The sequence below is a fragment of the Myotis yumanensis genome, unplaced genomic scaffold (genome assembly GCF_028538775.1).
Source record: "Myotis yumanensis isolate MYYU_CA2020_CCGP unplaced genomic scaffold, mMyoYum1.0.hap1 SCAF_3, whole genome shotgun sequence".
In the NCBI taxonomy this organism is placed as follows: Eukaryota; Metazoa; Chordata; class Mammalia; order Chiroptera; family Vespertilionidae; genus Myotis; species Myotis yumanensis.
The window spans coordinates 158,389,471-158,409,555 of NW_027223754.1; the positions used below are offsets into that span (position 1 = coordinate 158,389,471).

General features: G+C 48.9%; 1 protein-coding gene across 1 annotated transcript; it reads left to right on the plus strand.

Moving 5' to 3' along the window:
* The first annotated feature begins 6,174 nt into the window (after positions 1 to 6,174).
* Positions 6,175 to 20,085, plus strand: SDR9C7 (short chain dehydrogenase/reductase family 9C member 7). Its single transcript, XM_070407660.1, has 4 exons — positions 6,175 to 6,555; positions 10,462 to 10,720; positions 11,414 to 11,577; positions 18,430 to 20,085. Exons 1-4 carry the CDS (start codon positions 6,255 to 6,257, stop codon positions 18,645 to 18,647), a joined length of 942 nt encoding a protein of 313 aa, XP_070263761.1. The 5' UTR covers positions 6,175 to 6,254; the 3' UTR covers positions 18,648 to 20,085.

Genomic DNA, 20,085 nt, shown 5'->3' on the forward strand with positions numbered 1-20,085 from the left:
GTCTGTATTACAATCCTCTGTCTCCCCCCTGTCTCCTCCAGAGAAGTTTCCTACAAGCTGAGTTGGCTTGGGACTTAGGAGGATGGGGCAAGAGTGGCCTTTGGGAGGGTGAGAGGAGACAATGACACTTCCTGGAGCCAAGGGTGCAGTGTACACGAGGTGTGGCAGGAGGCCTCCTCACCTTTTCCCAAAGCCTGCCCTGAGCATTCACTGCAGGGTGAACTTTGGAATTTCCTAGCATAGAAGGGGAACTTGACTTGCTGAGCAGATATTGCCTTGGGATTGATGCAGGTTGTCCCAAAGCTAGGTTCTTGGTGTTCAATGCCAGCCTATCTCTATTTAACCCTAGTCCTGGGATTTCAAGTGTATCTTTCCCAACCAGGGTGTGGAAAACAATTATTCATGGTTTTTCTTTTTCTCATCTTCCCCTCCCCCGCCCCGCATCTCCTTCTCCGTTTCCTTTCTCTTCTCTACTTTTCCCTTCATTACTGTCTCTTACCCATTTCTCTCTACCTGTCTATATGTCTCTCCTATAAGATAGCGTTGAATACTACTCTATCTCAAACTCCGTCCACGCACTTAACAAAGATGGGCTGATTGCTTATTGTGTGCCAGGCACTGAGGAGCATAAAAATGAGAAGGACCATCCCTGCCTTTTAGTAGCTAAACAAACTCTGACTCCCTGTAACCACCAGGTTCCTGTTTCCTCTCCCACACTCTTTTTCCTTATACCAGGCATCACACTGTTGTTGACTGAATAAAATAAACTTAATTGGTATGTAAATTGGAACCACACATGTGTTCTCACTACAGGCTCACAGCACAGGATTGCTCTCTTACTCCCACTGTGCCCAGGGCTCTGGGGCCTGGTGAATAATTGGCGTGTCTGTGCCCATGGCACCCAAGGAATGGCTGACCAAACAAGACTTCATAACAATGCTCAGTGAAGCTGTTGGGGGTGATCCTTGTGACCCTGAGTCTGCTACCCCTGGTGACATAGGCAAGGGGCAGGGTGGTCAACGTCTCCAGCATCTTGGGTGTGTGTCCGTGTATGGTGGGGGTACTGCATCTCCAAGCACAGTGTTGAGGTCTTCTCTGACCCCTTTAAGTTTTGGGCTGGGACAGGGGCCATCCCTCAGTCCCCTGCTTCTGTGCTTTTGGGGAGGACTTTTCTAGGGAGTTCATTTCACACAGCTTCAGAGGCTTTTCCTTCGTGATTCCTCTCTCTTGCTTTGTGCCAGTCATTCATTAGGAAGCACTTTTTTATCTTTGGGGGATCAGGATGGGCCTCGGCTCTATAAAATTTGATTTAACCTAACCCTGTCCTGGAGGAGGGCCCACAGTTGGAAAGTGACTAAGGCAGAATTGGAACCTGAATAACTTGGCTGCAGAGCCCATGTCCTTAACCCCTAGGATAGTCAGTTCAGGGAGTCTTTGAGCTGGAGGTAGAGCATTTGACTCAACTCTACAGATACTTCTGGACACACCTGTCAGTGCACAATTAATGTCTGGGGATAACAAGGTTTGCCCCTGGCCTACAATCTCTGACAGCTGAGAAACGGACAAGAGATACCGAAATGGCATGGCCATCACTTGTGATGGTTGTGACCATGTTAGCCATGGTGGCCTGGTAGCCAGTGGGATGGGGGGAGGGTCCTAGAGAGGGGTCTGAGCTGAGGAGTGAAGAACTGAACTTGGCAACCTGGCAAAGTAGGGTGGAAGGCTTCCTGGATGTGGGAAGTAAGGGTGAGTAATGATTGACTGCCTGTGCTGTGAGGTCCTCCAGGAATAAACAACTAGGCCTGGCCTGGCAAGAAGGATGCTGGGAAGGTGGGCTCATGAGGGGGTGGCCCTGGACAGGCTATGGACTTTCATGCTGTTGACGGCAGCACAACCCCATGGAAAAGATTAAATCAGGGGAGCTACTTTGTCAGATCAGCCTCTAGAGAACCCACTGGCTGGAGGGTAGAGGACGGCTCTGAATGTGGGGAAGCTGAGACCACAGGCAGAGAGAGATGCTCCTTAGAGGACAGATTGCCAGGGAGTTGACTAGAGCAGGAGAGGGCAGGGAGATGACTGAGGAGTATGGAGGAGATCGATAGAATATAAGGAGAAAGAGGAGGAGATAGCGTTCAAGCGGTGCTTTGCAACAGAATAGGTAGGATTTAGAGCTAATAAGTTTGTGTATGTAAAATATATGGGTCAATATTTCAACTCTACACGGAGCCTATTTCATCTTCACAATTTTTCTCCCCTTGGCTGCTGCACTTCACAACACCCCCAGCTTTCAAGCTTACTTACCCCAGTCTGCTTTGGGATTGTATTATTTGTTGTGTCTCCCCAGGCCTTTGAAGCCCTTGCCCCTCTACCAGTGTGCCTGAGGGAAGCTCTCCCACTTTGGGGTGAAGGTAGCTATCATGAAGCCCCATTACTTTGAGACCAATGAGCAACCCTGAAATGTTTTCTTAGGGCATGGGATTGGGCCAGCCCAAAGGTCAAGGAGATTATGGAGAGAAACACCTGGCATCTAGTGAGCTGTGGACCATGGGAAGAGGAGCAAACCATTTTCTGGAACCTGATTTTATTATTAAAGCCTCCTACAGTCTCAGATTCATCCTCCTGGCTGACTCTCCCACCCAGTGGGAACATTTAACTTTATACCCATGATTCAGCGTGGTCAACTAGTAACTTAAAGAGAGGGTTTAGGTATGTTAGAGCTGGGGACCATGTGTCATGTGAAGCCTCATTATGTTGAGGAGCAATCTGAAGCCAGAGAGGGAGTTCTTTGAAACTTTCTTCCCAAATTAGAGCCATGAATTGGAGAGAAGGGGTGGAGAAGTATGTAAGGATCCTGTCTCATTTTGAACAGACAGCAAAGTAAATAAAAATATTTTGAAAAGATGTAAGTTGAATTTATCATTGGTGAGAACTGCATGAAGTGCTCCTGATACTTACCTGGCTGGGAGGCCAAGCTCACCTACGTCTCCATCAATTACGTGCTTTACTTCCCGGTGGGTGCTATGGACTACTGGAGTTCCCTAAATCCTGCCAATGCCCTGTGAAACCAAGACTGGGGTACGTGGAGGATCTAGTTGGGGTGCTATGTGAGGGTTGATGTGAGGGGAGGAAAGTAGGGTGGAGGGAGGGAGTGCTCCAGTTTCTAGGATCATGTAGCTTACCCTCCACCTGACCTCTGCCCAGGCTTCTCCTAGGACACTGAGGATATTAGGAGGCAAGAACCATGTTTTGAGGTCGAGGAACAGGGAACCAAAAGCACACAATCCTTGCCCTGTTCCTTAAGCAGCTTCTCAAGGTTCTGAGCCTCATGGCCCTGAATTTACACTTTTGGGGAGGAATGAACACTGGAAGGGGGCTCAGCCCCATCTTCTCTGCCTCTGTTTACCTCCTCAGAGTGTGTCTTGGCCATGGCCATTCTCCCCCTCCCACAGGATGGAAAAAGAGACGGTGAAGGCCCCTCGCCACTGAAGATACCTGTGGACAGAGGTAGAGGTGTGGAGGGCAACCACCAGGCTGACCCATCAGCCGCAGGTACCAACTTAGCAGGGAGTCCTATTACCTGAGAGTGGGTGGCATTCCCAACTCTAGGAAAAGAGCCTTCTGAGTGGTCCTGCAGCACTCCAAGCCTCCATCCATGACCTGAATTTTGTGATGTTAGGAGTTTGAGCCCAGGAGAGCACTGTCTTAGCCAGCAGCCAATAGGGAGACCCATGAAGTGGTGAGCCAGGCCCAGGCCTGTGTTGGGGCAGTCTCAAGTCATCCTTTTCAAGATTCGAGGCAACCCCTGGGTCTCACCTGTCTTCTCTAGAACTGGGTTACTCCTGATCCTGCTCAGCCCTCCAGCGACATTATCTGACATCTCCCAACCAAGACTTCCCTGTTCACTCATCCAGGAAGCAGAGTTGGGAAATGCCTCCTAGATCCAGTGTAGGAGGTGTTATGCCTTGGAGTGATTATGAAGGAGGTGAGGTTTGCTTCTATCACTTCCCATACAGGCTTTGGGTTTGTGCCCCAAAGGTGGGTCCATGAGCTGACCCCACCACCACTGTGGTATAGAGGAGCCACGCTCACTGGCCTTTTCCATCTGATTCTGGAGCTGACCAACCTTGGTAGATCATGGAGCACAGAGATGCATCCTTGACCCTTCACTCTAGGGATCTTTGTGTCAGACCTTCTAGACAGGGAAGGTATGGGTAGTTGGCCCTGTGTCCCTGGGAATGAGCTGGTGACCCTAGAGGTTTAGCCAAAGAACCACTGTATACTCTAACATCATTCTGTCCCTGCATATTGTGAAGTCCTGGGTGTGACCCCTCACTACTCACACCTCTGACTCATATCCTTACTTCCTTATCTTTACAGCTTCCTTCCGACCTTTCTGTGAGTTCTTTGCCCCATTGCTTAGAATCTTTCCCTCCCTTCCAAGTCCTGATCCTAAGAATTTTCTAAGCATCTGGCCCCAGTCCTCTGCTTTTCCCAGATGTCATTTCCTCTTAGAGCAATGGTTCTCAACCTGGGGGTCGAACGACCCTTTCACAGGGGTCGCCTAAGACCATCAGAAAACACATATATAATTACATATTGTTTTTGTGATTAATCACTATGCTTTAATTATGTTCAATTTGTAACAATGAAATTGGGGGTCACCACAACATGAGGAACTGTATTAAAGGGTCTCGGCATTAGGAAGGTTGAGAACCACTGTCTTAGAGTCAAGGACTCAGCCCCAGGGCCTTTCTGCAGCTGCCCAGGGAACCCACGACCCATCCTCATCATCTGGCTAGATCTCATCTCATTGATATTCCTATCAGAACTCTCTCTTCTCTGGCCTTCCTTCCCTATGCCCAACTTGTCCCCCCTCCTTATTACTCTTGCCACCTATGATTCTACCTGTTATCAGCCCCATACCTTAAAATTACTTTGACTCCTGGCCTCCCTTCTCTCTGCACATCCAACTAGCCACTGTGCCAATTGACTTCATAATCCCTTCCTTCTAGCATCACCACCCCACCTGCCAGGCTCCCCAGGTCACCAGATCACCTTGCATGTGTGTCTGATCCTGGGGGGTAGAAGAAAAATGCCCAGAAAAATGCCCAGTGGGCCCCTAGCTTGTTTAGCTTAGTGGATAGAGCATCGGCCTGCGTACTGAAGGGTCCCGGGGTTTGATTCCAGTCAAACACACATACCTTAGTTGCAGGCATGATCCCCAGCCCTGGTTAGGGAGCGTGCGGGAGGCAATCAATTGATGTGTCCCTCTCACATCTATGTTTTCTCTCTGTCTCTCCCCCTCCTTTCCACTCTCTCTAAAAGTCAATAGAAAAATATCCTTGGGTGAGGATTAACAACAAAATATCCGGTGAGGGCCCTGTGTCCTCAGTCCTTGATTCCCTCCGTTTGCCTGGTCACTGGGTGATGTTTAGAGCTGGGCCTGCTTGGAGTGCAGTGAGGGTCCTCATTGGCGACCTGAGTACCACCTCCCAAGAACCCAGGGCCTGAGGCCCCCGATCTTTCTGCTTTCTGGGAGTTGGGGCTTCCCATCACCAGCCTCCTTTACAGGAGGGGCCTGCTGCCTCTGGTTCAGAAGACATATCTATCCTGAGAGAAACTTTTTTTCATCATCTTTCATAATGGAGACTCACCTAAGGGCGGAGAATTCCAAAGAGCTAATAACCTGGAATTAATTTCTCTTGGGGTTTGGGAGGCACAAAACCAATTTTGTTTGTTTTACATTAATGAATTTGCCTTAATTTTTCCCTCTAAAAATGAAAATTAACTTTATTCACATGCCCATACGTCTAACAAATGATTTGATCCCTAGACCAGAAGTGGAGGATTCCCAAGGGGGCTTTCTGGGCCGAGTCCTCCTTTCTCATGTATCCTGCTCAGTCCCCTCAGGTGAGCCACCTCTCAGCATCAACATCAACACCGAGGTCTCCCCATCCTTGGCACCTTCACCCATCAGGGCTGGGGGAGAGAGAAGGGAAGCCACCAGGGCTCTCTGACGTGACAAGGCTTCAGGTTAGACTTGAATTTCTTGCATCCAGGCTAATTGGTGTGGTGATGCATCCATCCACCTATAAAAATTATAGAGTGGCTCCCTCAGAGGCCCTGTGTGTGTTGCCAGGCGTGGAAGGGAGGAGAGCTCTTCTCCACAGACTGCCAGCTCGAGGTCAGAGGAGCAGCCTCTCTTGCTGTCTCCTGAGCCGGATCCTTCTTGGCCATCACCTCCTACCCGCCCTATGGCGGCTCTCACGGACCTCTCCTTTATGTACCGCTGGTTCAAGAACTGCAATCTTGTCCGCAACCTCTCAGACAAGTATGTCTTCATCACAGGCTGTGACTCCGGCTTCGGGTACCAACTGGCCAAACAGCTGGTTGATCGAGGCATGCGAGTGCTGGCTGCTTGTCTCACTGAGGAGGGGGCCCGGAAGCTTCAACAAGACACCTCCTATCGGCTGCAGACCACCCTCTTGGATGTCACCAAGAGCGAGAGCGTTCAGGCGGCGGCCCACTGGGTGAGGGACCAAGTGGGCGAGCAAGGTGGGGCGAATTGCATTCTTTAGCTTTCTCAGTTGATCCTTTGTCTCTCTTTCTCCTACAGGCATCTGACAGTTATCAGGGAACCTATTGTGCAGATGGGGTGGGAGAGGTGATGTAGAGAAAGGGGCTGAGGCTCTGGCCGAGTGGGACTGGACGCTGTTGCATGGTTTGGTCTGTCTGCACGAAGAGCTGAGTTCCCAAGGAAGTTTCTCTCCCAGATACTCCGAGGGCTGGAGGGAGGTTGTCGTAGGAGGTAGGGAAGAGAAGGTGTGTTCTGTATGTCCAGACCTCTAAAGATGGAGTTGCTTCTCTGGGACTTTGGCAGTCCTGACCATCAGCTCTTGTAGGGATCAGGCTGGGGGAAGGCAGACGGGAATGTGAGGTCAGATTCCCTGAGTGGAGGCATTTGCTCTCCTGGACTGTGTCAGGCTAGATCCTCACATCATGGTGGAATTGGGATGAACTCAGAGTAAGTGCTGACCTCAGAGTGGCTCCTCCTATTGGGAAAGGAGGCTGTGGGCTGGGGCTGGGGCTGGACCAGGATTGCTAGGGACCTGCCCAGGGCGCTTCCTGCATGAAGGGTGTGACAGAAGGAACAGAAGGAACAGGTTGGCTCTGTTGTAGAAGCAGCAGCCTAGGGGTGTAGTTCTGACCCCTAAGGGAACTAGTCTGGGGTCCATGCACGCAGGTGGGGGCAGGAGAGCCCTGGGACCCAGGAGGAGCCAGGCAATAACTTTCTTTTCTTCTCTTTAGGACTTACCAGTACCCATTATCCAATACTGTTTGTTTGTTTGTTTTATTGTCTGTTTCCCCTGCTAAGATAAAGCTTCAGAGGGAGGGAGGGGCATGGCTTTTTGTCTCTTTTATTTACTATATATCCCTAGTACTTAGAATAGTGTCTAGAATCTAGTAAGTTGCCAAATATTTGTTGGATGAACTAAGTAATAAATAACTCAGCAAGAGTGAGTCTTTTTTTCAACTGGCTGCCTCACCCTTGGCCACTTGTGTTAATGATTCACTGGGTATATTAATTTCCTGTTGCTGCTGTAATAAATCAGCACAAATGTAATGGCTTAAAACAGCAGAAATTTATTATCTTGTAGTTCTGGAGATCAGAAGGCCAAAATGGGTCTCGCGGGGCTAACATCAAGGTGTCAGCAGGGCTGTGATCCTTCAGGAGGCTCGGGGAGAACCCATTTCATTGCCTTTTCCTGCCTCCAGAGCAGTGGTTCTCAACCTTCCTAATGCCACCACCTTTTAATACAGTTCCTCATGTTGTGGTGACCCCCAACCATAAAATTATTTTCGTTGCTACTTCATAACTGTAATTTTGCTACTTCTATGAATCGTAATGTAAATATCTGACATACAGGATGTATTTTCATTGTTACAAATTGAACATAATTAAAGCATAGTGATTAATCACAAAAACAATATGTAATTATATATGTGTTTTCCGATGGTCTTAGGCGACCCCTGTGAAAGGGTCGTTCGACCCCCAAAGGGGTCGCGACCCACAGGTTGAGAACCGCTGCTCTAGAGGCTGCCTGCGTTCCTTGGCTCCTGACACTCTTCTATCTTCAAGGCCAGTGAGGTCAGGCCAGGTCCTTTCCACGCTGCCATGTCTCTGGTTCTCTGTCTTCTGCCTCCCTCTTCCACTTAGAAGGGCCGTGTGATTATATTGGGCTCACCTGGCTAATTCAGGGTACTCTTCCCATTGTAAGGTCAGTCTATTAGCAATTTGAATTTCATCTGCTGCCTTAATCCTCTTTCCCATGTAATCCACTATATTCATAGGTTCCAGGGATTACTATGGGCACATCTTTGGGGGGCAACATCCTTGGTCTAAGGAGCATTGGGAAATGGGGGAGGGGGTTCTGCCATACTTTCTTATTTTCCCGGAGAGTCTGTGGACATGACAGGTTGACCCTGAAGCTATTCTCACTGCTGTGACAGTTCTCTGGTTGCACTTTGCAGAAAAAAAATTAAGATTGTCCTGACTTCCCAGCAGGCTGAGTTGTTTACCAGGGATGATTAGAGGTAGTGGTGAATGTGGATTTTTTCTCCACAGGCAGAGACCACTTGGCTCCCTGGGTCTCAGGAGCCTCATCTCCTCCTCTGTAAAACAGGAGTCCCCTTTGAAAAGGTTCCGAGTCTGGCTCATTGGTCTCCTGGGGTCTCTCTAGTTAGAGGAAGGCAGGAAGTTAGGGTGAGGGCATGGCTTTTGTATGGAGCCCAGACCCAGGGGAAGGGGTGGCCCATGAGTGGTGTTTACATTCAGACCTCCCCTCAGGAAAGAGTGGAAAGTGTGCCCTGAGGAGTACTTGTGGCTGCAGAGGCACAGGTGGGGTGGTGGTATGGAGGAGGGGAAGGGAAGGAGCCAAGGCAGTGGGTGGGGCTATGGAATCCCAGAATGAAAGACCTGGAAGTCCTCCTTAGGGATCATTTAGAGGTGTTTCCAACATGTTTTTAGCACCAAACACCCTCCTCCAAGTAGAATTTTACTTGGAAGTTCAATATGTAAAACAAATGAAAGTTGAGCTTCTCCTATATCTCCTTCCTTTAAACAGTGGTTCTCAACCTTCTGGCCCTTTAAATACAGTTCCTCATGTTGTGACCCAACGATAAAATTATTTTCGTTGCTACTTCATAACTGTAATGCTGCTACTGTTATGAATCGTAATGTGAATATCTGATATACAGGATGGTCTCAGGCGACCCCTGTGAAAGGGTCGTTCAATCGCCAAAGGGGTCTCGACCCACAGGTTGAGAACCGCTGCCTTAGTAAGTCCTGAGGTTCAGCCTGGGAAGCTCCAGGATTGCAAACCACAGGATGGAAACAACTATTCTAGCCCAGTCAACACAGAATCTGAGGCCCAGAGAGAGAAAGTGATTTGTCCAAGGGTGGAGGTAGAACCAGGATTTGAACTTGAGCCCTTCCAGCCTGGGTCCCTGCAAAGATGAATGACAGTACTTAGCATTATTTCTCCCCATTTGTACCAACTCAATTTAATGACCTCAGAGAGCGCTTTTCACACTTTTTCCATTTATTTAAATGCTTCATATATTTATTTATAGCTGTTATTTATTTCTTCTCTGGTTTGTGAGCTCTTTGAGGGATAAGACCCTGTCTTGTTCACTTTGTCTTTAGCACCTTCCTCTGTAACTGACAGAATAGGTGCATGAATGAATAAATGAATGTGTGAGTGGATGAATGAATGAAGTAATTTTGGTAATGTGTGTAATGGAGTTGGTTTCTTATACTTAGGGGAACACAGAGGGGGAAGCATATGGGGGAAGGAATTAAAACATTTACTCATTGGTATGAAAATGATGTCTCTTTTCCCAGAGCTAATAGCTTAGATGCCATTAGCTAAAGCCTGGATTGTTAGCTGGTACAGGGTCCAACTAGCTGGCAGACTGTGTGAATCAGAAAAAAAATGCCCCCCCCCTCCACCCCCATGCCCTAACTGGTTTGGCTCAGTGGATAGAGCATCAGCCTGCGGACTGAAGGGTTCCAGGTTCGATTCCAGTCAAGGGCATGTATCTTGGTTGAGGGCACATCCCCAGTAGGGAGTGTGCAGCAGGCAGCTGATCGATGTTTCTCTCTCATCGATGTTTCTAACTCTCTATCCCTCTCCCTTCCTCTCTGTAAAAAAATAAATAAAATATATTTAAAAAAGAAAGAAAGAAAGAAAATGCCCCTTTAGGGAAAACTAATTAGTAAAAGCACATCTTTTGGGCTGTCGTAACTCCCCACCCCAGGCCTCAGCCTGGCTGTCTTGTTCTTTGCACACCTGCTCAACCATCCTCAACTACCTGAGCTGCTGAATGGTAGACCCTGGTACTTTTCCAGAGACACTGCTGATTTCTGTGTGGTTCTCTCTCTCCCTTTCTTGCCCCTAGGCCTCTGGGCCCTGGTGAACAATGCTGGTGTGGGCGTGCCCAGTGGTCCCAATGAATGGCTGACCAAAGAGGACTTTGTGAAGGTGATCAATGTGAACCTGGTGGGACTGATTGACGTGACCCTCCACATGCTGCCCATGGTCAAGAAAGCCCGGGGCAGGGTCGTCAACATGTCCAGCTCTGGTGGTCGTGTAGCTGTCATTGGCGGTGGCTACTGTGTCTCCAAGTTTGGTGTCGAGGCCTTCTCTGACAGCATCAGGTGACTGGGTGCCACACCACTCTGGGTGGGAGTCCTGGGGTTTCACCTCAGGAAGAGAGGGCTGGGGGTGGGGAGAACAACAGCATGTGGGCAGGGGAGTTCTGAAGAGAGGAAAATAAAGCAGTAGTAGGAAGAAGGCTACCCTCAGGGGGCCTTCCCCAAGGACCAAGAGAATAAAGGATGAGGAGAAGAGATGGAGTGGTGATAGGCTACATTCCTCCTTCCCTTGAGCTGTTCCAGAATAAATGAAACCCTGTTTGGGCCTGTGAGAGTAGGAGGGATTGTCTCTCAAACAGACAGAGAGGCCTGGGGACAGATATGCTCGCGGGAGACCCTCACAGGAGGATGCAAGCTTTGCATTGACCTCTCATTCCCTTTGCATTGTGAGTGTTGGGTGTGGGGCTGAGTGGGAGGGATCAGGTGGGAGGTCAGGCTTTAGTCTAGATTCTTTGTTAACTTCCTCCTGCTGGGTTTGCCTAATGTGAATTGTCCAGAGACCACGCTTGGAAAAGGGCTGAGGCCCTATGACAGGGCTTACTTGCATGAAAGCAAAGGCTGGCCTGGTGCAAGGGTAGGGAGGGCACCTCCAGTTTCCTGGGGAGATCAGCACCTATAGAGGTGTCAGAAGTGACGCTCTCTGATGACCTTGTGTCATCTTGGGGTCCCAGACTGAATCAAACTCTTCTTCCCCAGGCGTGAGCTCCACTACTTTGGGGTGAAAGTCAGCATCATTGAGCCAGGGAACTATCGGACATCTATTCTGGGCCAGCAAAGCATGGAGTCGCGCTTGCGGAAGATGTGGAATCGGATGCCTCAAGAGACCCGGGATAGCTACGGAGAGGAGTACTTCCAAATCTGTGAGTTTCCCTCACAGGGAGAGGGGTCTCTGAGAGGGACAGGGAGATCTTGGGGGTCACTTTGATTTTACAGATGATGGGATGGAGGCTCAGAGGGGTTAAGGGCTGGGATTTGAGAACAGAGACCAAGTGGGCAACTGCTGGGAGTGACAGAACGATAGCTGTTGGGGAGATGGGGGCATGAGGAAGGCTTCCATGAACAACCCCTGAAAGACAATTTATTATCGTGGCTAAGCTGTCCAAGGATGCTGCCCACTCCTGGCACCTGCCCCACCCAACCCCCAAACGCCATTATGCTGGCGAATCAGCTGAAGATGCACTGACATAAGTACAGAGATGTTATTAAGAGCACAGCTGCTTGAGCCAGATTGCCTGGATCTGAGTCCTGCCCCTACCCCTTACCAGCTAGGAGACTTTGGGCACAATACCTAGTCGTGCTACGCCGCAGTTTTCTCATCTATAAAATGGGGCTAATGATAGGCCTACCTCACAGGGTTGCTATGAGGATGAATATCTGTGAAATGTCCTGCACACACTAGATGCCTGTGAAATGAATACAGAGGAAAAGGAGCACCTGAGTATGTGAGGCAGCCCTCTTCCTCTCTGGGCTAAGGATCTCCTGTGAACCTCAGGAGAGCAGAGGAGGGTCATTACAGCTGTTTTCTATACTGCCCCCAAACTTTGTGCATTTCTTCCAGATTGAGGGATGAATGGAGCTCTGGCCATGGGGGCTCAAGAGGAGGGGGTGGCCTGTGGGTGCAGTGGAGGAGGAATTGGCCAGAAGACCTGTTAGGGCACCTCATGGTAGGAGAGAGAAGGCCATTCTGAGAACCAGAAGTCCCAATGTTCTCTCAGGTCAGCTAAGCTCAAAGCTGAGGCTTGATTGCAGGGGAGGATGATCCAGAAGACTTCCTAGTTCTCTCCATTTCTCTGGCTCCAAGCACCTCAGAGCCACCTCTGGAGCTGCCTTTGTGGGGGGCAAACTCTGACCTGTCAACAGAAATTGGTTCTGGCACAAGCAGCTGCCGCCTCCTTGGCAGGCATCTCACTTTTCCAGTTGCTTCTCTGTGACCTGGCTGCCAGCCAAGAAGGTGGGGCTGGCGCTCGGCTGGTTCAGGAGGTTCTCTTGGGCCCGAGTGAAGCAGCCAGGCTCTCGGCCCTGTTCCCACTCCCTTTGGACCTCAACAGTGTAGTTATGCCTTTCCCTAACCCAGATTTCCCCCTCTCTTTTCTTGGCTTCCATGAACAACCTCTGAAAGACTATGTACTATTGTGGCTAAGCTAAGACTCTGGAACTGGGCTGCCTGAGTGCAAATTTTAGCTCTTATGGATTTTGTCTTGGGCAAGTTACTTGGTTTTCTCATCTGTAATGAGTTATGAGAATCCAATGAGTTAATATACAGGGTGTCCCCCAAAATGTACACACATACATTGAATAATTATAAAGGCGGTATTTATTAAAATACATTTCATTTTCAAAATTGAGCTATCAGCTGTTAAAGTGTGTATATACATGTGTATATATAAAATGTTTAGATTGCCTGATCCCCGGTAGGAACAATTTGATTTAAAAGTGGTTTTTCTCCTCCCTTAGGCTGAGTATAGCCTCCTCTCTCCATTACACTGATACCTACAAGCTATAAGTTCTGTATGGCAAAGAGAGAGTCTTAGATAGTAATTGTCCAAAACCCAAAGTGATGCATTTTTGAAATATACCCAGAAAGTCTCAATGGGTTCAATGTAATCACTCAATCAAATGCATGGCAGGTATCTAACTGCCCGGCATGGTCTCCTGAACAACATACATCAACAGAGTAAAAAGCCAAGTTGCCAAAAACACAACCACCATTTATTCCCTTATTACACATTCGATTGAGAGCCCACCCCATGCCAGGCACTGTGTGGAGCTGGGAGTGAGAGTAGATCAAGCTGCAGGGCTCTCTTCTGGCTCAGTGCAGGCAGAACTTGCAATCTTCTGCAGGCCTTAAAAGAAATGGAGAAAGACAAACTTCCTCTGAAAACCACTTGTCAAAAAACTGCTACCATTCCTCTGGAGACAGTGTGGATTCAGAGTTTAGACGACAGCTGTCCTTCCAACGACTTTACACAACTGTCTAAACTTCGGTTTCTTCATTATAAAGTATAATCATTCCTCCCTCCGGATTGTTCGGAGAACTAAACCTTAGCCATCGTTGTTAGCACTGAGGGAAGTTGGACTGGGGGAGGTGTGACGGGGTTGTGGTGGGGGATGGGGCTGGGAGAGATTTAGAGTCAGATCGTAGGAGGTTTGGATGGCTCCACTAAGGAGAGTGACTCCTATCCTGAAGGCACTGGAGAACCTTTCAGATGGCTCTGACCTGACCTGATCAGATTTGCGTGTGGGAAGGATGAGCTTGGAGACATGAGACCAGCTGGGAGGCTACTGCAGAAATCCAGTGAAGGAATGACAGAGGCATGAGTTACAAGTCTTGGTGCTTATGGGAACTGCGTGTGTGGGGAGTGGGGTAGTGTTTCAGGAGGCAGGTGCTATGGCGACAGACTAAAGAAAGATTGAGGAGTGCTCATGCAGCACCATTGGGCAGAAAGTCCAGCAAGTTACGGCCAATCAGGCAGGCTCGTGGCCTGTGAACCCTGGACCAGGCTAGGTATCTTAGAGTGATGTTTAACTAAACCCAAAATAGAATTATATTGGAAAAGGCTAGTTAATAGCAACCTACTGTGGGAACGGTCCCAAAGAAGCAGCACACGCAATCACCAGGACAGGAATGTGAACAGAGCACAGGATTCTCGCCCTAACAAGCCCAGAGTTGAGCCACAGCCGACAAGCAACACCATCACCTGCCAAGTTTCTTTCTTCATCTCAACCCTGCCAGGGAGGCCACCAAAAATTCCTCTTTGGGTCTCCTTTTTTTTTCCCCGGGAAGGGACTAGATCAGAAGCCCAGGACCTGTCCCTGGCAAAAGAGAAGAGGACAGAAACTCAACTATTGGGTCCATAAGAGCCAAAGCCTGGTCTCTGATATTTAATTCTCACAATAACACAAATGTTTCCCAGTTGCCTGAATCCAAAGCCCATGGTCTCCTTCACTATCTAGCAGAGTGACAGGCTAAATGGGTACCTCTGTCCCGCTTCCCACTCTGTGTCTAACAGGGTGCCCACCACAAAATAGGACCTCGATACATATTTGAAATAATAATGGAAGAATGTGCCTTACACTACTTCTGTGTCTCAGGTAACTTCTCCCACCCCACTGGCTGTGTGGGTCCTGCCCATCTTTCAGAGCCTAGTTCCAAAGCCGCCTTATCACATCAGCTTGCCTTGCCTTCATCAGCCCACACAGCCTTCTGTGTTAGCTGGAATGGATTCTCCCTGGCTCTCAGTTAGCGCCTGCAGCCCTGAGCACCTTGAATGAGTCCTCTGACATTCGCCTCCCTGCCTGGGACCTTTTGGTAGTGGACTCTGCATCAGAGCCAAGGTTGGAGGACAGAGTGTTGGCTTCCTAAGACATTATCACTTTACAGACAGCGTGGCTCTTTGGTAGTTTGCCCCTTTTCACTGCTGTAGCTTCCTTTCTAGGACACAGAAAGGGAAGTTCCTCAAAGCAGGGGTAAGAATACTCAAATGACATTGTCCTGCTTTCATTAACCGCGTACCAGGGTTCTGCCCAGAGCGGGTGAATTCCTTGCCTTCCTGGACCAACTCCAAGGTCAGGCCTGCTTTTGCTCCCTCTTTGTTTTCAAGTTTTAATGCCTTATCTCTAAGTCTGACTCTCAGGCACCACTTCCTCCAGCGTGGGCGGCCATTGAAGTATGAGCGCTAGAGCACGAGGGAGATCACAGCGCGTAGGTGTATCTCCTGCCTTGTCTCCTATTTGTGTAGTGAGCTCTGGCTGGGACCACTTGGGTGCCTTGGACTCATCTCCACACCCATGTGCATAATGCTAATAGAATAACCCCCACATCTGTTAGAGCTTATAAGGCGCCTGTCTGTGCCTGAGACCACCTGAGCCCCACAATGGCCTTATGACCAAGGCAAGGGCAGTGTTACTATTTTCTAATAACACTTTTTTTCCTGAATGCTTTTGTAGAAAATTCAGGAACTCTAGGGAGTAAGTAGGAGAGAAAAATACTTCAGTAACTGGGAATCTCACTCGCCAGACAATATTTTTACTTCCTTCCTTCCAAATTTTCTATGCACTTATATACATTTGTTTTCTATTCTGTCATCTTCCACTGTCTACCCTGCTATTAGTCATATTCTCTAGCACAGGTATTATTATTCCCATTTCACAGATGATGACAGTTTAAGCTCAAGGTCACACAACTAATAAGCGGCCCAGTTTTTCTGTTGCTAGTCTAACACAATAATAGGAATTCAATACACTTTTTTTTCAATTACAGTTTACATTAAATATTATTTTATATTAGTTTCACATGTACAGTATAGTGGTTAGACAATCATATACTCTACAAAATGACACACACACACACACACCCCCCCGCGATATTTCAAGTAACTACCTGGCACTGTACAGACTTATTACAATACTAGAGGCCCGGTGCACAAAAATTTGTGCACTCGGGGGTGGGGAGGGGAGGTCCCTCAGCCCGGCCTGTGCCCTCTTGCAGTCTGGGACCCCTCGGGAGATAACGACCTGCTGGCTTAGGCCTGCTCCCGGGTGGCAGAGGGCAGGCCCAATCCCTAGGTGCAGCCCCTGGTCGGGCTCAGAGCAGGGCTGATTGGGGAGTTGGGGCGCCACCCCCTGTCATGCACAGAGCAGGCGGATCAGGAGGTTGCGATGCCACCCCCAGTCACGCTCAGGGTAGGGCCGATTGGGGGGTTGGGCCACCGCCCCCTGTCACACTCAAGGCAGGGTCGATGGGGAGGTTGCGGCGCCACCCCCTGTGATGCACAGAGCAGGGCCCATCAGGGGGTTGGGGCGCTGCCCCCTGTCACTCACAGAGCAGGGCCCATCAGGGGGGTTGGGGCTCCGTACCCTGTCATGCACAGAGCAGGGTCGATCAGGGGGTTGGGGAGCTCCCCCCTGTCATGCACAGAGCAGGGCCAATCAGGGGGTTGAGGAGCTCCCCCCTGTCACTCACAGAGTAGGGCCAATAGGGGAGTTGGGGCACCGCCCTCTATCACCCACAGAGCAGGGCCGATCAGGGGGTTGGGGTGCCGCCCTCTATCACCTACAGAGCAGGGCCGATCAGGGGGTTGGGGCGCCGCCACTCTCACACTCAGGGCAGGGCCGATGGGGAGGTTATGGCTCTACCCCGTCACACACAGAGCAGGGCCCGTGGGGCGGGGGGTTGGGGCGCCGCACCCTGTCACACACAGAGCAGGGCCGATCAGGGGGTTGGGGAGCTCCCCCCTATCAGGCACAGAGCAGGGCTGGTCAGGGGGTTGGGGCGCCTTCCCCTGTCACGAACAGAGCAGGGCGGATAGGGAGGTTGTGGCCCCGACCCCTGTCACACACAGAGCCGCAGGGCGATCAGGGGGTTTGGTCGCTGCCCCCTGTCACGCTGATCCCGGTGCCAGAGGCCTCTCGGCTCCACTGATCCCGGTGCTGGGAGGCATATTACCCTTTTCCTATATAGGATAGAGGCCTGGTGCATGGGTGGGGGCCGGCTGGTTTGCCCTGAAGGGTGTCCTGGATCAGGATGGGGGTCCCCACTGGGGTGCCTGGCCAGCCTGGATGAGGGGATGATGGCTGTTTGCAGCTGGTCACACACCCTTCAGGGTGGGGGTCCCCACTGGGGTGCCTGGCCAGTCTGGGTGAGGGACTGAGGGCTGTTTTCAGGCTGGCGGGTGACTGAAGCTCCCAACCGCTCCTTTTTTCTTTTCTTTTTTTATTCTGGGCCAGCTTTAGCTCTGAGGCTTGGCTCCAGCTCTTAGTCCTCGGCTGCTGAAAGCAGGTATCTGGTTTGTTTGGGTTCTATAATTGAAACAATGTTGCGGTCCTGCTGGCTGAAGCCTGGCTAGCTGAAAGCAGGTTTCTGGGGTTTTGTTTAGCTTCTATATTTGTAACAATGTTTCAAACTGCAAGCTCAGAGGCTGGCAGCGGCAGGCGGGGAACATTGGAGTCCTCCGTCACGGAAGCAAGCAAGCCTCCTGTTAGCTTCAAGCTCCTGGCTACTGGCCACCATCTTGGCTGGCAGTTAATTTGCATATCTCCCTGATTAGCCAATGGGAAGGGTAGCGGAGGTAGGGCTAATTACCATGTTTCTCTTTTATTAGATAGGATTATTAACTATATTCCCTATGCTGTACTTTACATCCTTGTGACTATTTTGTGGCTACCAATTTGTATTTCTTAATCCCTTCACCTTTTTCATCTCACCCCCCACACCGCTTCCCTCTGCCAACCAACAATCTGATCTTTGTATCTATGAGTCTGTTTCTATTTTCTTTGTACATTTATTTTATTCTTTAGATTCCACAATATAAATGAAATCATATGCTATTTGTCTTTCTCTGTCTTATTTCACTTAACATAATACCCTCTAGATCCATTCCTGTTGTCATAAATGGTAAGATTTCATTCCTTTTATGGCCAAGTAATATTCCATTGTATATATTCTACCACTTTTTTATCCACTTGTATATTGATGGGCCCTTGGGTTGCTTCCATATCTTGGAAGCATATTAAATTAGTGCAATACACAATTCTTGAATTCAAGAAGAGAAATAAGATGATTTACAGGGTATTTGTATAAGGGATAACCTGGAGGGTGTGGTTGATCTGCCTGAAATGGTGTGATGGAAAGAGAGCTTGGATGAAATTCAGAAGGAACCATCTTCAATGAAGAATAATAGAGCCTTTTATTCCCCCCTCCCTCCCTCAAACAGATTCTGACAAGCTAACAAACATGATGAAGTTGGCAGAGCCAAGAATCAGAGATGTCATCAACAGCTTGGAACACGCCATTGTTTCCCGGAGCCCCCGCATCCGCTACAACCCCGGCCTGGATGCCAAACTCCTCTACCTCCCCTTGGCTAAGTTGCCCACCCCTGTGACAGATTTCATCCTGAGCCGGTACCTTCCAAGGCCAGCAGACAGTGTCTGAGCCGGGAAAGCCCAAGGAGTGGTCACTGGAGTGTAGAGGAGGGGCCTGGGAGAAGGGACTATGGGGTCACAAGAGGTGGCATCAGACATTCTGGGGGCACTTTGCTTGTCTGACACCCATTGCTGGTGAATTTATGGGTAATTTCTAACAGAAGATGAACCCTCTTCCCACTCATTGGGGCAACACAGAGACCTGAGGCGCCTTTGTAAGTTCAAAGACCCTCAGCATGGTCCCAAGAACCTCTGTCACCTGGTCAGTACATAGCTTTTTCTGGACATGGAAAAATCAAGGCGAGGATAACTAGCTCTTGCTGCATCACAAACCTCCCTCAGTTGTCACTGCCACTGAGAAATATTGTGGCATAATCCAGCCCACAGGAGAATCTCAACCACTTTCTTACTGGGTTTTTAAATATGCATTAACCTTTCACATAACCCATTATTTAAAGAATGTAGTAAGGCAGACAAGATTAATAATAGGGACTACAAGATTTACCAGGCAAAGTTTATAATATTTTCTCTCTTTTAAGTTCCTCTATCCATAGGTGATTGGGATCCACATGAAATAATATTCATTTATTTAATCAGCATTAATTAATTCTTTAAATATTTATTGAGTGCCTACTACATACCAGGCATTGTGTAGTTGCTGGAAGGTTATACAATGATTAAATCATGGTCTTGATTTATTTTGTGGTTTTGTTTTTGTTTTTTACCAGTGTCTAATAGCAAAGATGGGACAAATGGTGATAAAAGAAAACATAAATAAGAAAATCACCTAATTCAGTGGTTCCCAAACTTGGCTGTATGTCATAATCTCCTGGCTAATTAAAATTACAGATTCCTAGGCCTCAATGTTAGAAAATATTATTCCGTAGACTTGGGATGGGGCCCAGAAATCTGCATTTGTAATAAGAACCTAGACGGTTCTGATGCACCTAGACACGTGGAAACTGTTGGTGGTCAAGAGAAGGCATTAACGTTCAGAGGAGGACATGCCCTATTCAAAGCACCCCCAGCACAGTGACCAAGGCAGAACTCAGGTGTTCAGATCCCCAGGTTAGGGTTTCAGTTATAGGAGAATACATGTCTGAAATTAGTAACATTGTGAAATAAGTCATGGAACTAATTTTAAAAAAATATACCTTAAATTTCTGAGCCATATGACATTCTATTGAAAAAGACTTTTTTATCTTGAGGAATGGTCATGTAATAAAGGTAAATGTGAAAAATTTTTATTAAAATGTCTTTGTGTCGCCCTAACCGGTTTGGCTCAGTGGATAGAGCGTCGGCCTGCAGACTCAAGGGTCCCAGGTTTGATTCCGGTCAAGGGCATGTACCTTGGTTGCAGGCACATCCCCAGTAGGGAGTGTGCACGAGGCAGCTGATCAATGTTTCTCTCTCATCGATGTTTCTAACTCTCTATCCCTCTCCCTTCC